The following is a 22,561-nucleotide window of genomic DNA, read 5'->3' on the forward strand; positions in this document are numbered from 1 at the left end:
CTGTGGAACTTATTAATCAGAAACTGGGGAATATCAGACACTTTAATCAATGAGCTTCCTAGAAAAAACATGTAAGATCACCTTGTAGCTAAAGGAATTTGGCATCCAACGTGCTCGATGTTTATGAATTTGTATTAGAGAGTAAATTATAAACTGTAGCTATGTAATAGATCCAATTGAATATTCAGTTCTATAGAATAGGTATGAAATCTTCCTAAATACACAGAATGCAGTCTTAATAATATATACTAGATTGTGGTACCAAGGTCACACAGTCATAGAGGCTTCATGATAGGACGTATAGCAATGTGATAAGACAAGCCTAATAGTAAGACTATAGGCAGCTAGAGCTAAGCCTCACTAAGCACCAATTAGTGAACAAGCAAAAGGAGGAATCTGCTCTCTGATCTGGACCTGGCGCATCCAGATCTGGGACTGGCTAACCCCACTCCAATGGTAAAACAATAAATGTAGTCCAGGCACTCAGGACCACTTATGCAGCAGCTTGAAAAAGCTCTCGGTTGAGATCGAAACATTGCGTGTTTTTCCTGATTTTCCAATAAAACTGCTTGATAAGTGATCCTGTGTGCCTAAGCACCACTTAGTGACTTAGGACAATAATACAGAAAGCAAGTATGACAATAATACAGAATATGGCAATAATACAGAATAATACATAGGACAACAATACAGAAAGAATATAACAAAAATTCAGATGGGTTTATTTTGAGACCAACGTATACCTGATCTACTGAAATTTAATGCTAATACTAGACTTGGAGAAAAATCTCCAAGTCTGTTATTTACTAAAGACAAGTCACTTGTAATGCTATTTTCTGTAACCCAATCAATTTACTCTGCCGAATAAGCTTCAGTCAGATTCTGCTAAAAAGAATATTACTCTGCCTCCCCCACCAGTTGTTTACTTCAGAGATATCAGAATGGGTGCACTATGACTATATATGAATATAGCATAAAGACTTCTAATCATTAAAGGCATACATTAAATAATTCATTAATTAATTATACAGACCCCAACTAAACCAAGAGGCAGCCTTGTAGCAACACCTACATCCGGAATAGAAGTCAGAGCTGTAAGGGAATTAATGTGCATCCCTTAGAACCATTGCTAAATAGAAGGGACTCACAGTATATTTTCCCACCCCAGAGGTGGAGGGAAACCAATGATTATGAATTGGAGAATAAATAGAACTAAGGGTTAGCTAGAAGGTTACTCTCACTCTTATAGGCAGTCATTCAGAGATAAATGAAGGTGTTAGATGTTACTCAATTCCCACTAATTATTTTTTACCCACAATGAGCACACAGGGGTGAGCGAATGGAAGAGCCTGGTTTGTAAGGGGATCCAGTTATGACACCAAGTTTGTATATACTTCACTGTATACTATCGAAGATTAAAGACACATTATTGACTTTCATTTTGTTGGTAAATAGGGAGAGTGTGTTGTGCTTGTGGCAGATTTTTAAGACAGTTTATGACAATATTCATACTGATACCTAGTTACACAGACTGTATTTTGAATCAGATTCATTCCAGTTAAATGTCATATTTAAGTTCCATTGTGTGTGCAATGTATTTGCATGCGCGTTATAATCCAGTTGTGTTTTTTTTCGGTAGATAAACCTATTTGTAAGAAGCTTTCTAATAGTTTGCTTCATCTAAACAGTGGGGAATTGCCATCAAACTGAAATTGTGAATATTGCATTTTGCAAGTCATTGTACTGAAATACAGACTTTGAGAACTCCTTTTTGTTATTCTTGCCTTCTCTCTGTACATTTACATATACATTGAAAAAGCTCAGCCTCAAGCGACTCCTTAGTGTAAAAATGCTTCAGATATAGATCAGTGGCACTAATACAAGTTAATCCCCTGAATATTTTTTTTTTCAGTCGATTTTTTTTATGTCTTGTCTTGTTTGACACATCTGTAAGTCTGTCCTTGTGTCTGTATTTTTAAAAATATGTAATGTCATTAAACCTTCTGTTTGCGATGTATTTACCAAGTTGGAAAAACAGGCAAATACGTTTAAAAAGGGAATCTGTTGCACATCTGTTTGGGTATCTTGACATGTCAGCAGAGTTTATGTACATATTTTTATTTTAGATCCAAATAATTGACAATATGACTTTCAGCATATTTTTTTAAAGTTAGGTTTAATCATATCTCCCTTCAAACAAATATATATTTAGTACTTTGTCTTGTCTACTAGAAGTAGTTTAAATTATTCAAAATTAATCTAACTCATGGCAGATGCTAAAGAAGAAAGAAAACAGTAGGTTAAGAAGAAAAGTCAGTTCTAGGTCCCTTGAAAACATTACACTAAACACATCAGACCAGTCAGCATTCTGAACACCACAATCTAATGCATTTAGTCCACTGATTTAATCATAGATAAGATGTGACTATACACAGTCAATTATAGGTAACATCTTTTCTATTGACCATCGCTTGTAAGGAAAAGGTGTAAATTAAAAAATAAATTATAGTAATAATAATAATAACATAAACCCAGGATAAATATTAAAGTAGAAAATAAAATGTACATTGTTGTTTTTTTGTTGTTGTTGGGTGGGCAGGTCGTTCTAGTTTGACACCTTACTGACACATGTATAGAGATGGCTAGTAATGGCTAATGAGGTGAAGAATGTATACAGTATATGCGATGACAATTACTTATAGCACCAACATATTCCACAGTGCTATACAATAGGTAAACAAGACAAACAATTCTAACCAAACCTACAGGAACAGTAGTGTAAGTGGGCCCTGTCCAAAAAAGCTTACAATCTAAAATATATTTGATAAATATTAATTAATAGTTAGTAATAGTATAGTAAAATATGACCTGTGCTGATATCTATCTATCTATCTATCTATCTATATATATGTCCCACCATTAATTTAGTTTAAGTCAAATAAATAAAACAGGTATTGTGTTTAATAAGGAATTTATATCGTATCCCACATAGTAATTATCGTTTCATATACCTCTTTAAAATACAATACAGCAAACAGTGATCAATGTTAAATATATATATATATATACAAATATTTACAAACTCTGGCACTCTTCCCCCCAAAAAGATTGGATTCTATATATATATATATATATATATATATATATATATATACACACTTTATACATATATATATATATATATATATATATATATATATATATATATATATATATTAGGTGCAGTAAACATATGATATATATATATATATATATTAGGTGCAGTAAACACATGATTTAAACACAATGAGTTTTGCATTAAAAAAAACATTTTCTTGGCCATCCTCGATTGTGAAATTAATTTTAAGCCATTATTTGTTCTGTTTTTTTTTTTTTTTTAATTTTTACTGTTTATTTTGCTCGTGTCAAAATATAATGCATAAAAGGTTTAACAAATCACCTGCTGCATTCCGCATGTTTGGAAGCTGCCTTTAGGGTAGTACCTCTCTAATTACCGGCCTGCTTATTTCATTTTTCTGATTAAGTCCATTTCACTACTGTAGATGGTGTTCAGACTGCTGACAGATCTGATTCTTTTCTCTTCAATTGATAGAGTGACAGGTTTTACTTTGTTAATGATCTCTATAAATCCATAGATGGATTGATATCTATATATTTAATTGGATGTTATTCTGCTGTTGTCTGTTTTTACTGGAACAGGACAATCTGTTTTGTACCTGGGAATTCTGTCTAGGGAGCCACTACTTCTTTTATAGTTTTTCTGTGTATAGATTGAGCACCAATTTACATCCCTTATTTTCAAGACATAAATAATGTCTTAGCTTAGACTCACTTAATATAGAATATGAAATCATTTTTATTTCAATAAAAAAATGCCAATGATGTCAGAGTATGTATTATACAATTCATAACGTGTAAGGCCAAGGAAAGCTTTGCTATATATAAATCCTACTTTAGATAGTCAAACAGATGAATACTCATGTGCTTTGCAAAACAATGAGGGTGGCACAATACCTATTGCAGCCTTTATTCATCATTGGTATTTTAATCCATCAATTGCAGTCTAGAATACAAGCTAGGAAAAAGGACATACATCATACAGTAATGTAGCGGTTATAGTCTCTCCCAGACTGTGTGCAGCGTATCCATGCATCCAAGACAAGCATCATTGGCCTTGAAAAGAGCAAAGGCATCCAAGGTTTTCCATTTTACATATTTTTCATCTTAATGTTATCATTTACTTCTGTGCTTCCTTTTTACATCCTCTCACAAGGTACGGAAATTTTAATTTTAATTTTGATATTTCTGTCTGTCTTCACTCCATCTTTCATTCTAGCAAAAATATACAATTTATTTTTTCTTACTCTATTTCCATGGTTCTCAACTATGTTCAAATGGATGTTGTTTATTTGTACACACACTGTAAGGGACTCGGGTGAATCCTAAATCCTGGATCACTGATGGTTCTTGATAACTGGGTTGAAAAGCAATTTTCTAACTCATTTTCTTAGAAGACACAAATGCACATATATTTCTAAAATAATGAGTTAGAACTGTGCACACATACCTATGTGCATTCCAGCTTATAGGGGAAAATTTAGGATTAACGACATACAAGTTTATCAGAATAAAGTTAGTTTTGTACATTATCCACACACAATAGCAACATGAACAGATGGTATAATACACAAGTATCTAGAATGTCACTTAATATTTGTATTGTTGTGTTTCTATACACAGTTAAGTTTGTACTGCTATAACATTTCCATTTTGTTGGGAACTTCAAAAATAAAGACAAAAAACAAACTTTATCGAAAACATGAAAATTACAATTTTGATTATATTTTTTGTTAAATTTGTAGATTTGTAATGTGGGTCTAATTCTCTAAAATTGGAAATTCTGAAGCATTGCAAATAGGTTATATAATAACTGATGAAAAAAGTAAGTGGGTTACTCTCATTTAGGCTGTTAGAGTAGGACCTGCCAAAAATGGGGTACATTGATGTTGTGACAGGCTTATGCACTGTAATATCATATAATGTAACTAAACCCCCATTATTTTTGCCTAGATTAGGTGTTTTTAAAAAAAAAAAAAAAAAAGCTAATAACATCTGTCAACATTGAAGTTGCTGTTTAGTGGATAAGTGAGTGCGCTGAACCTTGTGTATTGAAAAAAAGACTCATGTCAGTCAAATTCAGGTTTCATACACCCCTGTATTTGCCATTGATTGAAAAGAAAGCAAAAAAAAACCAAATTAACCAGAATTATGCCACAGAAATTCCATTCTTACTCTAAATGGCAGTTAGTTTGGGTCAACAGCTGTAACTCTGCATATTACCTATTACTCACTTGAATAATCAGGATTTTTTTCCAAAAACAACATCCAGACATTTTTTTCCTGCAGCTATGTACATGTTATTTCATGAATCACATAATTAAAATGTGTAATTACCTGTCATTTCCATTATTTTCTTTATGGAATTGGTAATTCACATTTTATTGAACTCGTATTTTATTTTATTTATTTTTTGCTTGTTCATACTCTTATATCTACTTGGGAAAAATATCTAGATATCTAAATATCTACGACCTCCTTACGTTCATCAATCCACATTTCTATTTTTCTCACTTTAAAAAAACATCATCATTCTAAATAATCTAAATAATCTTTCTTCAAGTCTAAATGAACACTATCATATATCATCTGAGATATTTTTTCTAACGTACACAAGTTCAGGTTTTTAGCCTTTCTTTACAACTAAAATCTTCCATTCCTCTTATCATTTAATAGTCCTTCTCTCTACTTGTTCAAACTTCTTAATATTGTTTTTAAAGCAATTTTTAAATTATACAGCATGTAAAAGGTGGGTCTTACTAATGAGATATAAAGAAGCAAAAATAAATATTTATCATGCAGATAATTTTTTTTCTAATCCAAATTATGTTTCAGATTCTAATATCCAAGCTCAAATAGAATTTTGATTTGCAATTTTGCTACTATTTCACAACCATTTCCAATTTACAGAATATTTCCACTCGTTATTTAATTGGGCAATTTTTAAAATGTGTTGGGTTTTTGAAATATTTGCTGCCATTATTTGCAGAGGTATTACATATGATACATTTTGTATTAGACAGGTCACAGGATTACCAGGAAAAATATCTAATTCTTTTTTTTCAGATCACTCTCGGGAAGAATAGTTGGAGGAGTATGGTGGTTTTTTACTTTAATCATAATCTCTTCCTACACTGCAAATCTGGCTGCTTTCCTTACAGTGGAAAGGATGGTTTCCCCTATAGAGAGTGCCGAAGATCTTGCCAAACAAACAGAAATAGCTTATGGCACACTGGACTCAGGATCTACCAAAGAATTTTTTCGGGTAAATTTCTTAACTTTCTAAAATAAATTTAAAAATAAATTATGAATTTAAATGTTATTATGAAATATATTTCAGATGAAACATTAAACTTAATGCAACTTTAGTTTAATAGATCTTATTATGCATTTATATAAAAACTATAAAATGTTCCGCTTGGTGGAGATTATAAATGATAGTATTAGAACACTGGCATGCAATCTGTAAATGTATTAATGGGCGCCCATCAGTGAGGCAAATGGTAGCGTTTACCAGAACATTAAAGCTAAATAAAGATTATAAACAGATTTATTCATATTATTTTTTGGTGGCAGCACATTTAACAATAGTGGCCTGTGATGTATATGTGTTATAATATCTTATATTTTATCTATGTCAACCAAAATATGCATCTATGATAAGCATTCTAATTAAAACATGGAAATGTGTGAGATAAGTTAAGGTAAAACAGAAATGCTTAACAGTATAAGATTTGATGCAGTCTTCAGTAAGAAGGAGATGAGAAGGCAATAAGAAATAATACGTTGAAGAAGTTTAAAAGAACATATAGAAACAGTATCTGGAACATATTTATGAGTTATCGGGTAATTAAGATGTGCAATCACAGCACAGATAAAATACTGTATATTGCTGACATAAAACCAAATATTGTGTAGAACAGTTAAGAAGCATCTGTTTGGGTGTGTTTAAAATAACATAACAATGTCAATAAATGTCATTATTACTTCTTTTTTTATTATGCACAGTAATACAAACAATAGCAAAAAAGCCCATCAATTTGTATAATGATACAGCCCAGCAAAAAAAAAAAATATATATATATATATATATATATATATATATATTGTTGTTTTTTCTTTTTAATACATATAATCAGAAGCTTTTCAGTTACTGAAAAGTATCAGCAGACCACCGTGATTTTATTTTTTATTTTTTGTCAATCTTTCTTTTATTGAAGCATATTATATGGGATACAGAAATAAAGAAGGGGAAATGCAATAATAGATTACATTAAAGGGTGATTACAGCAGTAGTTGAAGGTATTACATTTCTTGATATAAAATGCTTCATTTTTCTTTTATTTTTAATATATCGTGATACCAAAAGCCTGTTACAATTAATAGCAATGCCTATCCCAAGAGAGTATGAGAAGTTAACATTGGGTTATGCAAGATCAAAGCTTATAGCTATTGGGTAGTAAATGAGGTCCTGTGAGTTAAAATAGTAGTATGAAGACCCATAGGCTAATCATCATATAGGGCAAGGCAGTTATAAGTCAGAAAAATCAAGGCTTATGCGTTGCAAATATGAGAAGGCAGTAGCTGATTATCAAATGCTTATCTAAACATGCTTGTTCGGTTAATAGGGGTGACTTTATACGAGTATCTGGTCTAATGCTCTCTGTGCTGCCACCAAGTAGGGGCTGTATACACCAGGCAGCCGGGGACAGGGTAGAATTAAGACGATGAGGTTACATGTAAGTTAAGGACCTGTAAGTATATGTGATCACATTATTCTAGCTAGCAACTGCGACCTGTCTACCTAGGTTATATCGTATCATGCAGTATGTAGGAAGACATGAGTGGAATTAAGCTTCTGTGTAGCATCCCTTACATTACCAGTGCACTATCTGGCTAACCAGTGCGTGGGCCGAATAGAGTCCTTGCGGTGAAGGGTAGAGGCAGAAGGTATGGTTAGTCTATAAGGCAGTCCCCCTTCAGCCCATGCCGGTTCCTGGTATGCCGGGTGTCTGTGTCAGCCTGTAGGTCTGCTTGCAGTGCGTGTCTGTTGCTGCACCGTGATTTTATTTATATATACATTATTATTATTATTAGTAGTAGTAGTAGTAGTAATTATATAGAGCCAGCTTATTCCGCAGTGCTTTACAATAAAAGGGAAATTTACCAAATAAGACAATATAAAAAATGTAACAGGAACAATAGGTAGTTGAGGACCCTTATAGTCTAGAGTACATGCATACTTATAAGGGTGCTGCTGGGGCCAATTCATACAGCATACAAGATCCACTCACTCATTTTCAAAGCTCACAAAATGTAATATATATATATATATATATATATATATTTATTGAAATCATCAAACTTCGGCAAAAATAATAGGGATTTAATTACAGTATATGATCATACATCGTACAATCCTGCCACAACCCAAAGAGGCAGTTCACAATCAGTACAGATTGGGAGCAGTCCATTATAACAATGTTCCCTGACTTATCAGAAGGTTTAATGATTATGTCAGTATTAGTGCGTAATTATTGTAGTGCCTTCCTTTCCGCTTTTGAGGGATTATTATCAGGTATAAAGTCTAAGTCATTAGAGTTTATAAACTCAATATCCCTACATACTATCTCCAGAAACATATCTGAGCTTTTGTAGTCTTTGAAATGTGGTGTGAATTTACTCCTAGGTTAGAGACCAGTGTTGGGTATAGTGTCAGGTCTTGTGTCATTGTTGCATTCCAATAGTTTCACTAATGTGTCTAGGCAGTCTAGATCTTTAATAGTCAGTCCTAAATTCTGAGCTTTTTGTTCTTTTTTGAGGGTATGATGTTTGAACAGGGCTAGTTTGTAGGCAAACAGATGCAAATATTTTGTCCAGATGAAATGCATTAAAAGACGGTACCAGTACAAATGTGAGACCTTTTTGAAGGGTTAGAGTCTCTACCTTAAAGAGGGTCTGGAAGAATAGTTTATAACTTTAAGATTGTTTATTTTTTTTGTGACTGTCTGGTCCTGGGGCCCTGGAACTCTTCTGCCTGTCTTAACCCTAAAAAATCCACCCCTTTCTGGAGTATACCTTTTTGGGGGGCCAAAGCTGGTCTTAGATGTACTAGCAGTTTCACCCTCACCATTATCAGTGGACTCGTATTCAGAGGTACTAACACTATCTACTATCAAACTCTTTTTGAAATGACGATAGACCCCTCCTGTTTCAAAGTCAGGGTTTCAAACTCTTACAAACTTCTGGTGTTTTTCTGTTTTAATTTGGTGTGAGTACCTATTCAGATTATTCTCAAGTTTGATTTCTAGACTTTGAAACAGGTGGTCTATATTGAATTTTTGAGTTGCCTCAATATCTGTGTCCAACTCCTGCTGAATAGAGGTGAGATGTTGTGTCTTATATTTGCAGATTATGGACATGAAGGTCGAGGAACATTTTGATGCTGCCTCTTCCCATTCCCTATTAAATCCCTCAATATCTATATTCCTAGAAGGCAGGACCAATACCTTTAAACCCCTGAGAATAAAATTTTTGGCAATATAAGTATTCAAAGTAGAGAGTTCCCAACTCGTCCTAATTTGTTGTTTAAAAAGTATAGTTAGTTTATTAAAGCTCATCTGTATATTCAGAGATAGTGATGGTGGGAGAGAGGAATTGCTTGAAAATATTGTCAGCATCCATACACCATTGATTTGCATATAATTTATTAGACAAAAAGCCTGCTATGATAAGAAAAAAGGTATCTCAAGGTGAAATCCTTTGTAAACTTAAGCTGGAAGCAATCTTCTGTGTTTATGGGGTATTTAATACCAGGATTCTGAATGCTCAGCTTCACTCGCTCCTGATGATGACGTGTAGATACGCCGAAACGCACGTCGAGCACATTTTCATTTTTTCACTTGGTAGTACCTTTTTTTACTATGCATTATTATTTTAATTTCTTTTGTTTTGTACATTTTTTGCCAGACAAGGGAAGTTTTGGTTTAGGTAGGTACTAGTGGATTTATCCATGGTACCGAAGTATCATTAGGGCAAGTCTTTTTGACTTTTAGATTCCGTCCAGTACGCTCCCTCCCTGTTATTTTTGACTATTTTGCCTACCTTCTCCTTGGGGGAACTGTTGTTAGAGCGGAGTAATTTTTGTGTCTTTTTAGGGGTTTGGTGTGGAGTTACGCTCTATGTGTTTTTTCCACTATTGTTACCTCACCCTTCATTTGTATATATAGCCTATACCTACTCTTCCCCCTCTATTCCCAGTACGTGGTTACTGTTTATAACCCTATTTCTAGATTTCATCTAGATAGGGATTTATCTCTGTTTTTCCAGAGCTTCATCTCAGGACGCCCGTGTTTCAAGGGATTCCTTCTTTCCTCTTTGTTTAATATAGATTTTGTTTTTCTAACAAACTTCCAACATTTTATATATGCATACATCTTTATGACTAATGTATTATTTTATTCACTACTTAAACTTTTATACTACTACTTAAGTGATAATCTCTGTCATATTGATTATTATTGCATTAGACCTGAGGTAGAAAGGAAAACAATCTCAAAAGCTTGTCTTTTTAATATTATGTTATTTTATGTAATTAATATTTAATATTGTTATTTGGGTATCTTGTCTACTGGTCTAATACAGCTAATCCAATCTAATGAAGAATGATGGCAATGAATATATATATGCAAAGTCCATGATTCACTATGGATGTAACCTATTGATATACTGTAGATTAAGGAGATGTTGCAGATTAATTAATATTTAATATGTTTTAAGACAACTGAGACACTGTTTATTTGCACAGATTGGAGGATAAATAGATAATAACAAATATTTGAATGTCTCTGAATTACGTATGGTATTAGGTGATAATTGCTTATTGCAGTAACTTGCCTATCCAAGAGGCATGCATCAAGCTATTGGCAGTTGTAATCAACTACTAGGCAAATGTTGACAAGCACTAGAGCCAAAAGCACTTGCATTGCAGAATGCTAATAGAATAATGAATTGAGGGGTTTGAGTGTAAAAGATTCTGCAACACATTATTCAAATATGGAGAAATGAACCCCCCAAAAATTGTAGAAGGGCAGAATTTGACAACTTTTAGCTTCTTGGCTTTCCTCTCTTAAGTGTTGCTACTCCCGTGTCTGTCTCCCTCTAATTAAATGGTACTACCACCAGCTCTCCCTTGCAGGCTCACTGTCTACTTGTTCTCTTTACCACCATCCTCTCCTCCACCCCTCATTTCCAGTCACTTGTCTAATCCTGCTGCATCCATCTCAAAAACAGAGCTCGCATCTACCCCTATTTAATGCCACATGCATCTAAGGTTTTTGTCCATGCCACTGCCCTCTCTTACCTAAACTACTGAAATACTATCCAACCTGCCTACTATCCTAACTAATACACAAGCATGTCCTGTACAGGCCCCTTCGCTCTGCCGAAGATCTGTGTTTATCCTCTGATTGTACTCGCACCTCTGACACCACCTTCAAGGCTTCTCTAGGGCTGCACCATTCCTGTTGAACCCCCTTCCCTGCTCCACTAGACCCAGTCTCAGCTCCTTCAAAAAAATCATTGAAAACTCACCTCTTTAGGAAAGCATAAATGAACTGTCCCTCCCTGCACCTCGATTAACCATCCTGCTTCTTCTCCTGAAACTACTTTTTCCCATACATGAAATATATCCTACCTTTACTTCTTGTGTCATTTTACCCCATGTCTTCTAGAATGTAAGTTTGTTTAAGCAGGGCCACCAACACCCTCTTTTCCAACTTACTTGTTGCGAATAATTGTCTGTTAATCCACCTATTATACGGCACTGCAGAATTTGTTGACGTTTTATAAATAATAATAACATTTAATGGAATTTGCTAAATGAAAACAAAATAAATAAATATATATTTACAATTCAGAAAACTTGGAAGAGAAAACTTGCTGATTTTTCTTATACAACAATAATTTATTCAAATTAACTTTGTGCCTTACCAACTTCTCCCATGAATGAGTGTGTATTGGAAAAGCCAGTTATGGCAAAAACTCACATATGTGTATGATGGCTTGTATCATGAGTTGGTTGGTTTTTTTTTTTGGATAAATATTTGCTAAATGTATTTTTGATATTAAAAGAATGTTCATAATGACTGATAAGTGAAGGCACATAGAAGATAAGATAGATAAGCAATCACAGATCACTAAGACACTAAAAAAAAACACTCTAGAGGACATACTCAAACTCAGCTGACTGCTCTCAGCCAATCAGCGACACTCCTGCCCGGCGACACTCTCTGTTTCCTGAATCTGAAAATTCAAAAGCAAAATCCTGCCACAGAAGGAGTGGGCATCATCGCTGGAGGCAACTTTGGGGTTAAACCGTTCGAGAACAGTTTGACCCCTTGAGGTAAAAGTACATCCAGGGGACTCCTGGCACCATAATAACTTCATTTAAGTTAGCCACCTGACTTTTATATTACCGTAATGCATGGTAGCCTAACATTAACATCATACATAAAAATATTAGCAAAAGCTAGACATTTTTTTTTTTTTTTTAAATGTCTACATAGCAGACATATTTTTTTACTGGTAAAAATAAGTCAATGAAAACCTTTAACATGACAGCACAGATATATTGGAAGCAGTTGTGCTGGTAGTACAATTAGAGTAATGAGATATAAGAGATTGAAAGAGAAAATGTACCCACTTAATTGACACACTGGGTCCATTTGAGCACAAAGACATCTTTTTTAAATGTAGCTTTAAAAAAAAAAGAGAGACAAGAAATGGAATCCAAAGGTTCACAACAGGGAAGATCAAAATCGTTTTAATGAGCAAGACAGCAGCACAGTGACAAATAAGTTGTAAAATCAGCATATACAAAAACACAGTCTCCGTAATAATGGTGGAAGCTCGACTGGCTGTTTGCAGATCCGGATGATCATTAGGCAGCCTCTTCGTGATGGATTGTCAGTAAGTATTTCTCCTGGGAGCAATGTAGCTTTATGGTGATATCAGTACATTTTGTGTAGAGTTAGGGTGAGTAATTCTAGGGTGAAGATCTAAAACTGGAACAATCAGCCCTAACATTGCATTAATCTTCATGGCAACTGTTCTAAATTTCGATATCTGCCCTAAATGACTTAAATTCACTCTGGAACAAATTATGCAACAAATTATGCTAACAACAAGGAACTAATTAGTAAATGTGGTAACTGGCTGATTTTACCTGATATTTTGTGTGTATATTTTCTTTGCTGTTTTGCTCATTAATTGGGTATTTCACTTCAGTATAAAATGTTGGAAATTCAAAGTGAATTTAAAATGAATCCTATACTTTGGGGAAACAAGCCAAACTGAAAATGTGTCTGGCTTCATCAGCTTTTCGAACTTTGTTTATGTTAGTCCAAAATATAAATTCATCACAAATTCACTTTGAATTTGAAACAATTTACACTTTAGTCAATATGTCTGGAAATGAATAATTGATCATTTACTGTTGAGGGTATTAAAATAATGTACTTTATGAAGTTTTGTTACACGTATATGGTGCTCTTGATAAAGCCCAAAAAATTGAGGTTACCATTACACTTGCCAATGTGCCAAGCACGAACTTTAAAAACCGCAAAGAAATTACCGGTACTTGAAAAACAGGATACATAGCTTTTAACAAAAAAAAAATTATTTATTTATTAAGTTAACAGTTTATCTTTTATAGAATTATTAGCGGTACAAAATATTTTAGAGATAACAAATATAAAAAGTCTGAGGATAGGCAAAAGCTTAGAGAAACTCAGTAGCTTGCCCTTTGGTTAGTTCCTGCTTAAATCTGAAAAAAAATGTGCCATTACACTTACACCAAAGGGAACCTATACCAATTGCATATCAGAGTGATCCCAGCCATAAGGGAAGTCTTGATCCCAAATGCCTCAAGTTCCCTCTGCACAAGAGATACAGTAACCCTGACTGACTGCAACACTGCTTCCATTTTTAATTTGTCACCTGATAACAATGAGTGAGGGGCATGGCACTAAGTCCCTTCCATGGTAAATAATGAAACCCCACCTGACAGCACAAGGAATGAAGGTTGAAAGTGACTATCAGCAATGCTGCTATCTGCCCTTTCCTTTTAACAGTAAAATTACAATTAGGGATCTCCAAACTCCCTCCTTATTATAAATAAATAAAGATAAATCCATGGGTGAATTTTATCCTTGAATCAATTTTTTTATTATTATAAAACTGAATCACATTTTCTTTTTAATTTGTATTAGTCAAAAATAAATGTAGAGATCTAATGAGTCATACAATTATCTCATGTAATGTAGTTATAATTTTATAGAGGCATAATATCACATTAATACCCCGGACAAAATTTTTCAAAAGTATATGTTTTTATGCAAGTTAGTTCTTGTAATAGATATTTCAGACACCATAAAGATTTGACTTGGACATTAATACTTTTCAGTTGGTATAAACTAATCAAATTCCTTGTTATCTATGCCAAAACAAATTGATCATTTGGGGTTTGTCTGTGTCATCTTATTCAATGATTACTTTATAGGTAAATCCCAAATGGATCCATTTATTCAGGTATTAGGTTAAAAGAATTAGATTAAAACATAAATGCACACATTTAATAATAATAACGTGTAATGTTAATAGGGTACAAACTGACTGTTAACCAGTAGTAGACAGAGTATAAGAATTTGCAAACTAAAACCTGAAGGCCCTAGCTTTATATTCTAGCTAAAATTAAGTGCAACCATCTTTTTTCTTTAAAATACAATAGGGAGGTTGTGGAGCCAGCCTTTCTGCTACAGTATTGGAATATTTAGTAAATAGCAGGATTTATTTTTCATTTTGCTACTTCTGCTGTTCTACTCAAACATATCCACTCATACTTTATTTTCTACTAATATCAGAAAATGGTAACTAGAAGCCAGAGGTACCGCCTAAACACAGCCATAAAGGGGGGACCATATGTATATCTTAGGTTTTTTTTAAGTCAAAGTACATCCACTAAACAACAAATGGGCAACATTCACTTGTCCAAATTCTGTTATTTCAATAGAAGGTTTGCTGCTATTCACAAAAAGGCAAATATGGTTATTTTAGATCACCATAATCTCTAAAGATGGCACACAAATGACCAAACAGGCTCAGAAAATTGAAAAATAGAAATCTAGTGGACTTTTAGCTCTCACCCCCATAGCACTTAACCACCAATTTTCCTACACATTAAGCAATGCCATCACTCCCACACCTAGTAATGATACTACTGGCCAAAATCCCAACATGCCTATGTTTCCCTGAGCAGCATCTTTATTTATTGTAGGAGGGACATTCAGCTGCCATTTGATTAGCATCCAGATGCTGTTGTGTTGGGTGTCTTTTCAAACAAATTTGAAAACAAGGCCTGATGTGCTCTGTGTGGTCTCACTTTACTTGCAGATAGTGAACCTAAGAAGAATTTTATTAGCCAATTTGAAAATGATTGAGGTGAAATTCACTAAAGCAGGTTTGGCAGTCAGTAAACAGTCTACTAAGTCAATTATTCCCACTGATGCATCTTATTGAGGTTGCTATGGAGAGAACGGTTTAAACTTCACAGCTAATAGTTCAAGCATTACATTTTAATAACTTTTAAATAATCTTACTTAGTATGTAGAGAGTAGGAATGTAGGAAACCATGATCTCCTTTAAGTACCTGGTAGCCTGGAGATGTGTGGTAGGTGTAATAGTCAGCAGGCCAATTTTGTAGCCTAATCTGCAATTTACAGTCAATACATTCTGATCTCACATGACAAGAACATGTTTGTTTACTAGCTTGGTCATAGCATTTTACAATAACTGCAGAAGGTGTTTCAAAATTTTGAGATAGAGATATCTTCAACCCCTATTGAGATAAGTGATGGAATTCATTTTTTTTAATTTAAGAATGGTAAGACCTATAGAGGTAATACTAGACCACAATAGTAAATTGGATTTCTGTCTTCTTCTATTAACTATTTTCAATTGATGAGTATGTGAATTTGGTGATTAGCGGAAGTATCATGACCATGTACCAGTGAGTATTGGTGAGCGATTAATCATTGTGATGGAGGACATTCAGTAAGAAAATCCCAGCTTGACGAGAGTGATTGTCTCTGTGAGAAGTTGCTGTGTGACAAGCACAACTATAATGAGTGTGTGACCTGAGAGAGAGGCGTACCAGTAAAAAAAAAATTCTGAATAGTGTGAAGGCACCTTCATATAAGTTCTACAACAAATATTGACTGAAAAAGAGTGCGTGCCCTACTGTGATAGTGGAATCTTAGTGGCAAATACCAGGTTGAGGAATGCTTGAACTAAACTTAATGAGCGGATGACCTATGAGATAGGTGAGTAAAAACTACCAATTCGCTGACCATCAAACCTCTGATAGAGGAAACTCAGGAACTTATCCTAAACTTTTATGAGCATGTAACCTCTGGTGTTAGAAGAAGCTCAGTAACAAATATTTAATTAATGAGCACTTGAGTTCTATCACAGGGGAAGCTCATTAACAATAATCAATTAGAATGAGCGTGTGACCTCTTTGCTACAGGAACCTCAGTAAGAAATGTCCAATAAGATGAGCATGTGACCTCATATGATAGAGGAAACTCAGAATCTAATACCAAATAAGATGAGTTTGTGACCTTTCCCCTTCCTGTTTAAATAACAAAATGCCCATTAGGGGAAAATAAAAACTACATTCAAAAGTTTATAATCACCCACCAAACACTATAAGACCAGACAAAAATATAACAATCAGAAAATAATGACATTATCCTGCCTCAAGTAGATATCTCAAAGAGTATATACATTTTAATTTCCCATCAGAATTTTTTTTTAGGAAATGTATAGTTTATATATAGTTTTTCAGACCTTAAAATAACAGGAATACATTTGTCTCTCTTTTGTTTAGCAAGAGGATAACCTACTCATGTGTTTGGAAGGATTACTTTATTTTTAACAGACAGTACATTTCTATTTAGAGATTTTGACTGTACTTTGTAAAACCAACATATGCATAATCAGCTTTGTGTGCTGTTTCTGGGAGATACTAAACCAAAAGTATTTGAAGTGATGTGTGATTGGCTCACTGCCATGGACGCTGTGTTGTAACTGGATGTTTGCAAAGCAAAGTGGTTGACTTGAATTATCTCACAAAGTATATCAAGAAACAAATCAATTAAATGAAGCCTCGCTGCCAAAGCTTGTTAAAGTCCATAGAATCCTACAGACAACATAGTTTACCATTATTTAGGGAATACTAAGGAATACTGATCCATTATGGCAAATTACTACAATACGCAAATTATGCTTTTATTAAATCACCTTGGGTTTATTATCCTAGTTTTCAAGACCATCTTGGAGGAAAATTCTGCCACATTGAAGGACCACTATAGGCACCCAGACAACATCAGCTCAATGAAGTGGTCTAGGTGCCAAGTGCCCCTAGTTTTAACCCTGCAGCTGAAAACATAGCAGTTTACTTATACTGAGTAAATCACACTTATTTGACAATGGACGTGCCCACGGACCTCCAGTGTCAAAAAGATCCCTGTAGAAAAGCAGTGAGTAATGCTTTCCTATGGGCGGGTTTGAATGCGCATGCGTAGTTGAATCCACTCAGGAACTGATGTCGATGGAGAAGGAGAGGTCACCAGTGCCAAGGGAGCCAGGCGCTGGATTAAGGTAAGAAAACAAAATGGTTAATTAACCATTTATTTACCGGGAAACAGACCCTAGTCACCATTTAGATATACGCTATGGTGTTCCTTTAAGCTATTCAAAATAACATTCACATTTTTTTATTAGTGTAGTGAACATGACTTTCCATGTTTCATGTTTTAGGGTTACAACTAGTGTTATGTCAGTAATTAATGGCATTTGATAGGCAATGTTGGACTTCTACAAATGATTGATATTGGGTATGCAAAGCTTAGGAAGAACCTTACAATTGCTGCTTGTTTATAAATATTATGTGAAACCATAGTTTTACAGGAATGACATAAAATTGTGTTAAGTACAGTTACAAGAAAAAGTATGTGAACCCTTTGGAATGATATGGATTTCTGCACAAATTGGTCATACAATGTGATCTGATCATCATCTAAATCACAACAATAGACAATCACAGTCTGCTTAAACTGATAACACACAAAGAATGAAATGTTGCCATGTTTTTATTGAACACACCATGTAAACATTCACAGTGCAGGTGGAAAAAGTATGTGAACCCCTAGACTAATGACATCTCCAAGAGCTAATTGGAGTGAGATGTCAGCCAACTGGAGTCCAATCAATGAGATGAGATTGGAGGTGTTGGTTACAGCTGCCATTCCCTATAAAAAAACATACACCAGTTCTGGGTTTGCTTTTCACAAGAAGCATTGCCTGATGTTAATGATGCCTCGCACAAAAGAGCTCTCAGAAGACCTACGATTAAGAATTGTTGACTTGCATAAAGCTGGAAAGGGTTATAAAAGTATCTCCAAAAGCCTTGCTGTTCATCAGTCCACGGTAAGACAAATTGTCTATAAATGGAGAAAGTTCAGCACTGCTGCTACTCTCCCTAGGAGTGACCGTCCTGTAAAGATGACTGCAAGAGCACAGCGCAGACTGCTCAATGAGGTGAAGAAGAATCCTAGAGTGTCAGCTAAAAACTTACAAAAGTCACTGGCAAATGCTAACATCCCTGTTAGCGAATTTACAATACGTAAAACACTAAACAAGAATGGATTTCATGGGAGGATACCACAGAGGAAGCCACTGCAGTCCAAACAAAACATTGCTGCACGTTTACAGTTTGCACAAGAGCACCTGGATGTTCCACAGCAGTACTGGCAAAATATTCTGTGGACAGATGAAACCAAAGTTGAGTTGTTTGGAAGAAACACACAACACTATGTGTGGCGAAAAAGAGGCACAGCACACCAACATCAAAACCTCATCCCAACTGTGAAGTATGGTGGTGGGGGCATCATGATTTGGGGCTGCCTTGCTGCGTCAGGGCCTGGACAGATTGCTATCATCAAAGGAAAAATTAATTCCGAAGTTTACCAAGACATTTTGCAGGAGAACTTAATCTGTCTACCAGCTGAAGCTCAACAGAAGATGGGTGTTGCAACAGGACAATGACCCAAAGCATAAGAAAACAGAAGAAAATACACCTTCTGAAGTGGCCCAGTCAGAGTCCTGACCTCAACCCGATTGAGATGCTGTGGCATGACCTCAAGAAAGCGATTCACACCAGACATCCCAAGAATATTGCTGAACTGAAACAGTTCTGTAAAGAAGCATGGTCAAGAATTACTCCTGACCGTTGTGCACATCTGATCTGCAACTACAGGAAACGTTTGGTTGAAGTTATTGCTGCCAAAGGAGGTTCAACCCGTTATTAAATCCAAGGATTCACATACTTTTTCCACCTGCACTGTGAATGTTTACATGGTGTGTTTAATAAAAACATGGCAACATTTCATTCTTTGTGTGTTATTAGTTTAAGCAGACTGTGATTGTCTATTGTTGTGACTTAGATGATGATCAGATCACATTTTATGACCAATTTGTGCAGAAATCCATATCATTCCAAAGGGTTCACATACTTTTTCTTGCAACTGTATGTGTTCTGAGAGTTCTGATAGTTAAATATAAAAGAAACCCTGATTCAACCATCATGCTGTGAAACCACCGTACAAAAAGTTTACCTTTTCCAAGGAATATTTTAGGTTTTTCAAGATGCTGTTTCCCTCCAAGTCCAGAATCCAATGGATTCATTTCTATAGGACTGGCTCTGTGTGTACCTCTCTCCAGCATGCTAGCTCTGCCACCATCAGAGGTCTATGGGTTTGACAGAAATATGCATGACTGAGACACAGAACTTAGGTCAGCCCTAACAAGTGAAGAGAATAGACAGGACAGTTGCTTAGATTGCCTAGATAGGAAAAACAGCCTGTGAGCAGGCAGAGAGTAATCACAAATGAGCCAAGGTCAATGGGCTAGAGAGTAGCATGAAAAGAGAAACAAACAATGGTCAAGGAATACAGAGAACAGGATAACCGAGGACTGGCTTGGTCAAAATACAATTAGACCAATTAAAAGATAACACTCTTTTATCCCTGTTAGCAAACCATAATAGGGCAACGTCTGATGATGTTCAGTACTTAAAAGCAGCACAAAACCATAATTGACTAGTGTTAAAATTGTGATATCATCAATATCATACAGTATCACAAGAATTATGCCTTAACTATGTGGGCATGAAGACCTATATAGGAGCACAGACAGTAGTTGCCAGGTAGGAAGGGTATTTGCAGGTACCTTGACAGGGTGTCATACTACTGTAATGCTCTACTTGCAGTAGAACCTTGCTCCCACAACTATCTGGTGTAATTGGCCCTGCTTAGGAACTCTTAACCACAAAGGGCATTCCTCTGCCATGAAACTACCATGTTAGCTTCATTGCCAGCCATAGGCATGCGCAGCCTATTGCATTAGGGTGTGCACCCTAAAGCACAAACACACGCTGCATATATATATATATATTTATATATATATACATACATATATATACATACACATACTGCTGTTTGTGTGTGTGTGTGCGTGCTGTTAGTGCGCTGTGTTAGGGTGCAGTGTGTTTAAGGGTGCTGTGTCTGTGTGTGTGTGTGTGTGTGAGGGTGCTGTTAGTGTGATGTGTGTGTGAGGGTGCTGGTAGTGTGCTATGTGGGTGAGGGTGCGGCTTGTGTGTGAGGGTGCTGTTTGTGTGCTGTGTGTGAGGGTGCTGGTAGTGTGCTGTGTGTGAGGGTGTTTGTGTATGTGTGTTAGGGTCTTGTTAGTGTGCTGTCTGTGTGAGGGTGCTGTTTGTGTGATGTGTGTGTGTGAGGGTGTTTTTTGTGTCGTGTATTCGTGAGGGTGCTGCTAGTGTGCTGTGTGTGAGTGTGCTGTTTGTGTGAGGGTGCTGTGTGTGTTTGTGAGGGTGCTGTTAGTGTGCTGTGTGAGGGTGTTGGGTGTTTGTGAGGGTGCTGTGTGTGGGTTTGTGAGGGTGCTGTTAGTGTACTGTGTGTGTGAGCGTGCTGTGTGTGTGTATGAGGATGCTCTGTGTGTGAGGGGGCTGTATGTGTGCTGTGTGTGTGGGTGCTGTATGTGTGTGGGTGCTGTTTGTGTGCTGTGTGTGTGAGGATGCTGTTTGTGTGCTGTGTGTGTGAGGGTGCTGTGTGTGTGCGCTGTTTGTGTTAGGGTGCTGTATGTGTGTCGGTGCTTTGTGTGTGTCGGTGCTGTATGTGTTTGTGTGCTGTATGTTTGGAGTGATTGTGAAGGTGGGGGCAGATTAGTAAATAACCCCCCTCCCTTCTTACCTTATGTAGGGAGGGGGGATCCTTGCTGCCATGTGCCATCCCTGGTGGTCCAAGGGAGAGTGAACTCTAGCCTGCGGGGCTAGAGTTCACTCTCGCGAGATCTGAGCATTGCCGTGGCAACGCTCAGATCTCATGAGAGGAACCTGGCGGAGCTTCTGTCTAGAGCTCCCCGGGTCCTCTCCTGCCTCCCTCCATGCTGCTGTGGGCTGGTGAGGTAGATCTTTGATCTCCCCGCCGGCCCATGGAGGCTTAGAGCAGAGCCGGCACTCAGATAGTGCCAGCTCTGTATGAGCCGACAGGGGAGAGCCGACAGGGTCAAGTCCTAGGGAATAAAGTGTGGGAACTCTCCCAAGATTCCCACCTCCCCCCAAAAAATAATATACACTTGTGTGTATATATATATGTATATATATACATATATATATATATATATATATATATACGCGTACACACACACTTACAGACACACACACACATACTCAGACACACACTTACAGACACACACACATATAATCACAGACACAAACTTACAGACACACACACATATATTCACAGACACACATAACTACACACTTACAGACACACACACTCACACACACACTTACAGACACTCACACACTCACAGACACTCACACAGACACACTTACACACACTCACACACACACACACATTCACACACACACACACACACGCACAGGCACTCACACACACTTACAGACACTCACACACACTCACAGGCACTCTCACACATACACTCACAGACACACAAATATTTTTTTAAAATAAATAATTGTCCAACCAGCCTCCCCAGCCTGGAGAGCTGGCGTGGACTTGTCCCTGGGGTCCAGTGGGGCGGCGGCTCTCTCCATTTCACAAGCGGCGAGGGAGCTGTGTGCTCTCTGCTCCTTCTCGCCGCGCGGGCTGTCTGCTGTAGCTGGGAGCAGGAATATGATGTCATCAGCAAACGGCGCGCGGCGAGAGGGAGCAGAGAGCACACAGCTCCCTCGCCGCTTGTGATATGGAGAGAGCCGCCCGACCGGGAGGGGGGGTGTCCATCA

General features: G+C 36.3%; 1 protein-coding gene across 4 annotated transcripts in view; it reads left to right on the forward strand.

Annotated features, from left to right (window-relative positions):
* Nucleotides 1-22,561, forward strand: part of GRIA3 (glutamate ionotropic receptor AMPA type subunit 3) — a 306,497-nt gene that overhangs the window by 271,675 nt on the left and 12,261 nt on the right. For all 4 annotated transcript variants that reach the window (XM_063432104.1, XM_063432105.1, XM_063432102.1 and 1 more), the window contains exon 12: nt 6,184-6,382. In XM_063432104.1, coding sequence (XP_063288174.1) covers nt 6,184-6,382 — 199 coding nt within the window. The remainder of the gene's footprint in view (nt 1-6,183; nt 6,383-22,561) is intronic.

This window comes from Pelobates fuscus, chromosome 9 (assembly GCF_036172605.1).
Source record: "Pelobates fuscus isolate aPelFus1 chromosome 9, aPelFus1.pri, whole genome shotgun sequence".
NCBI classification, from domain to species: Eukaryota; Metazoa; Chordata; class Amphibia; order Anura; family Pelobatidae; genus Pelobates; species Pelobates fuscus.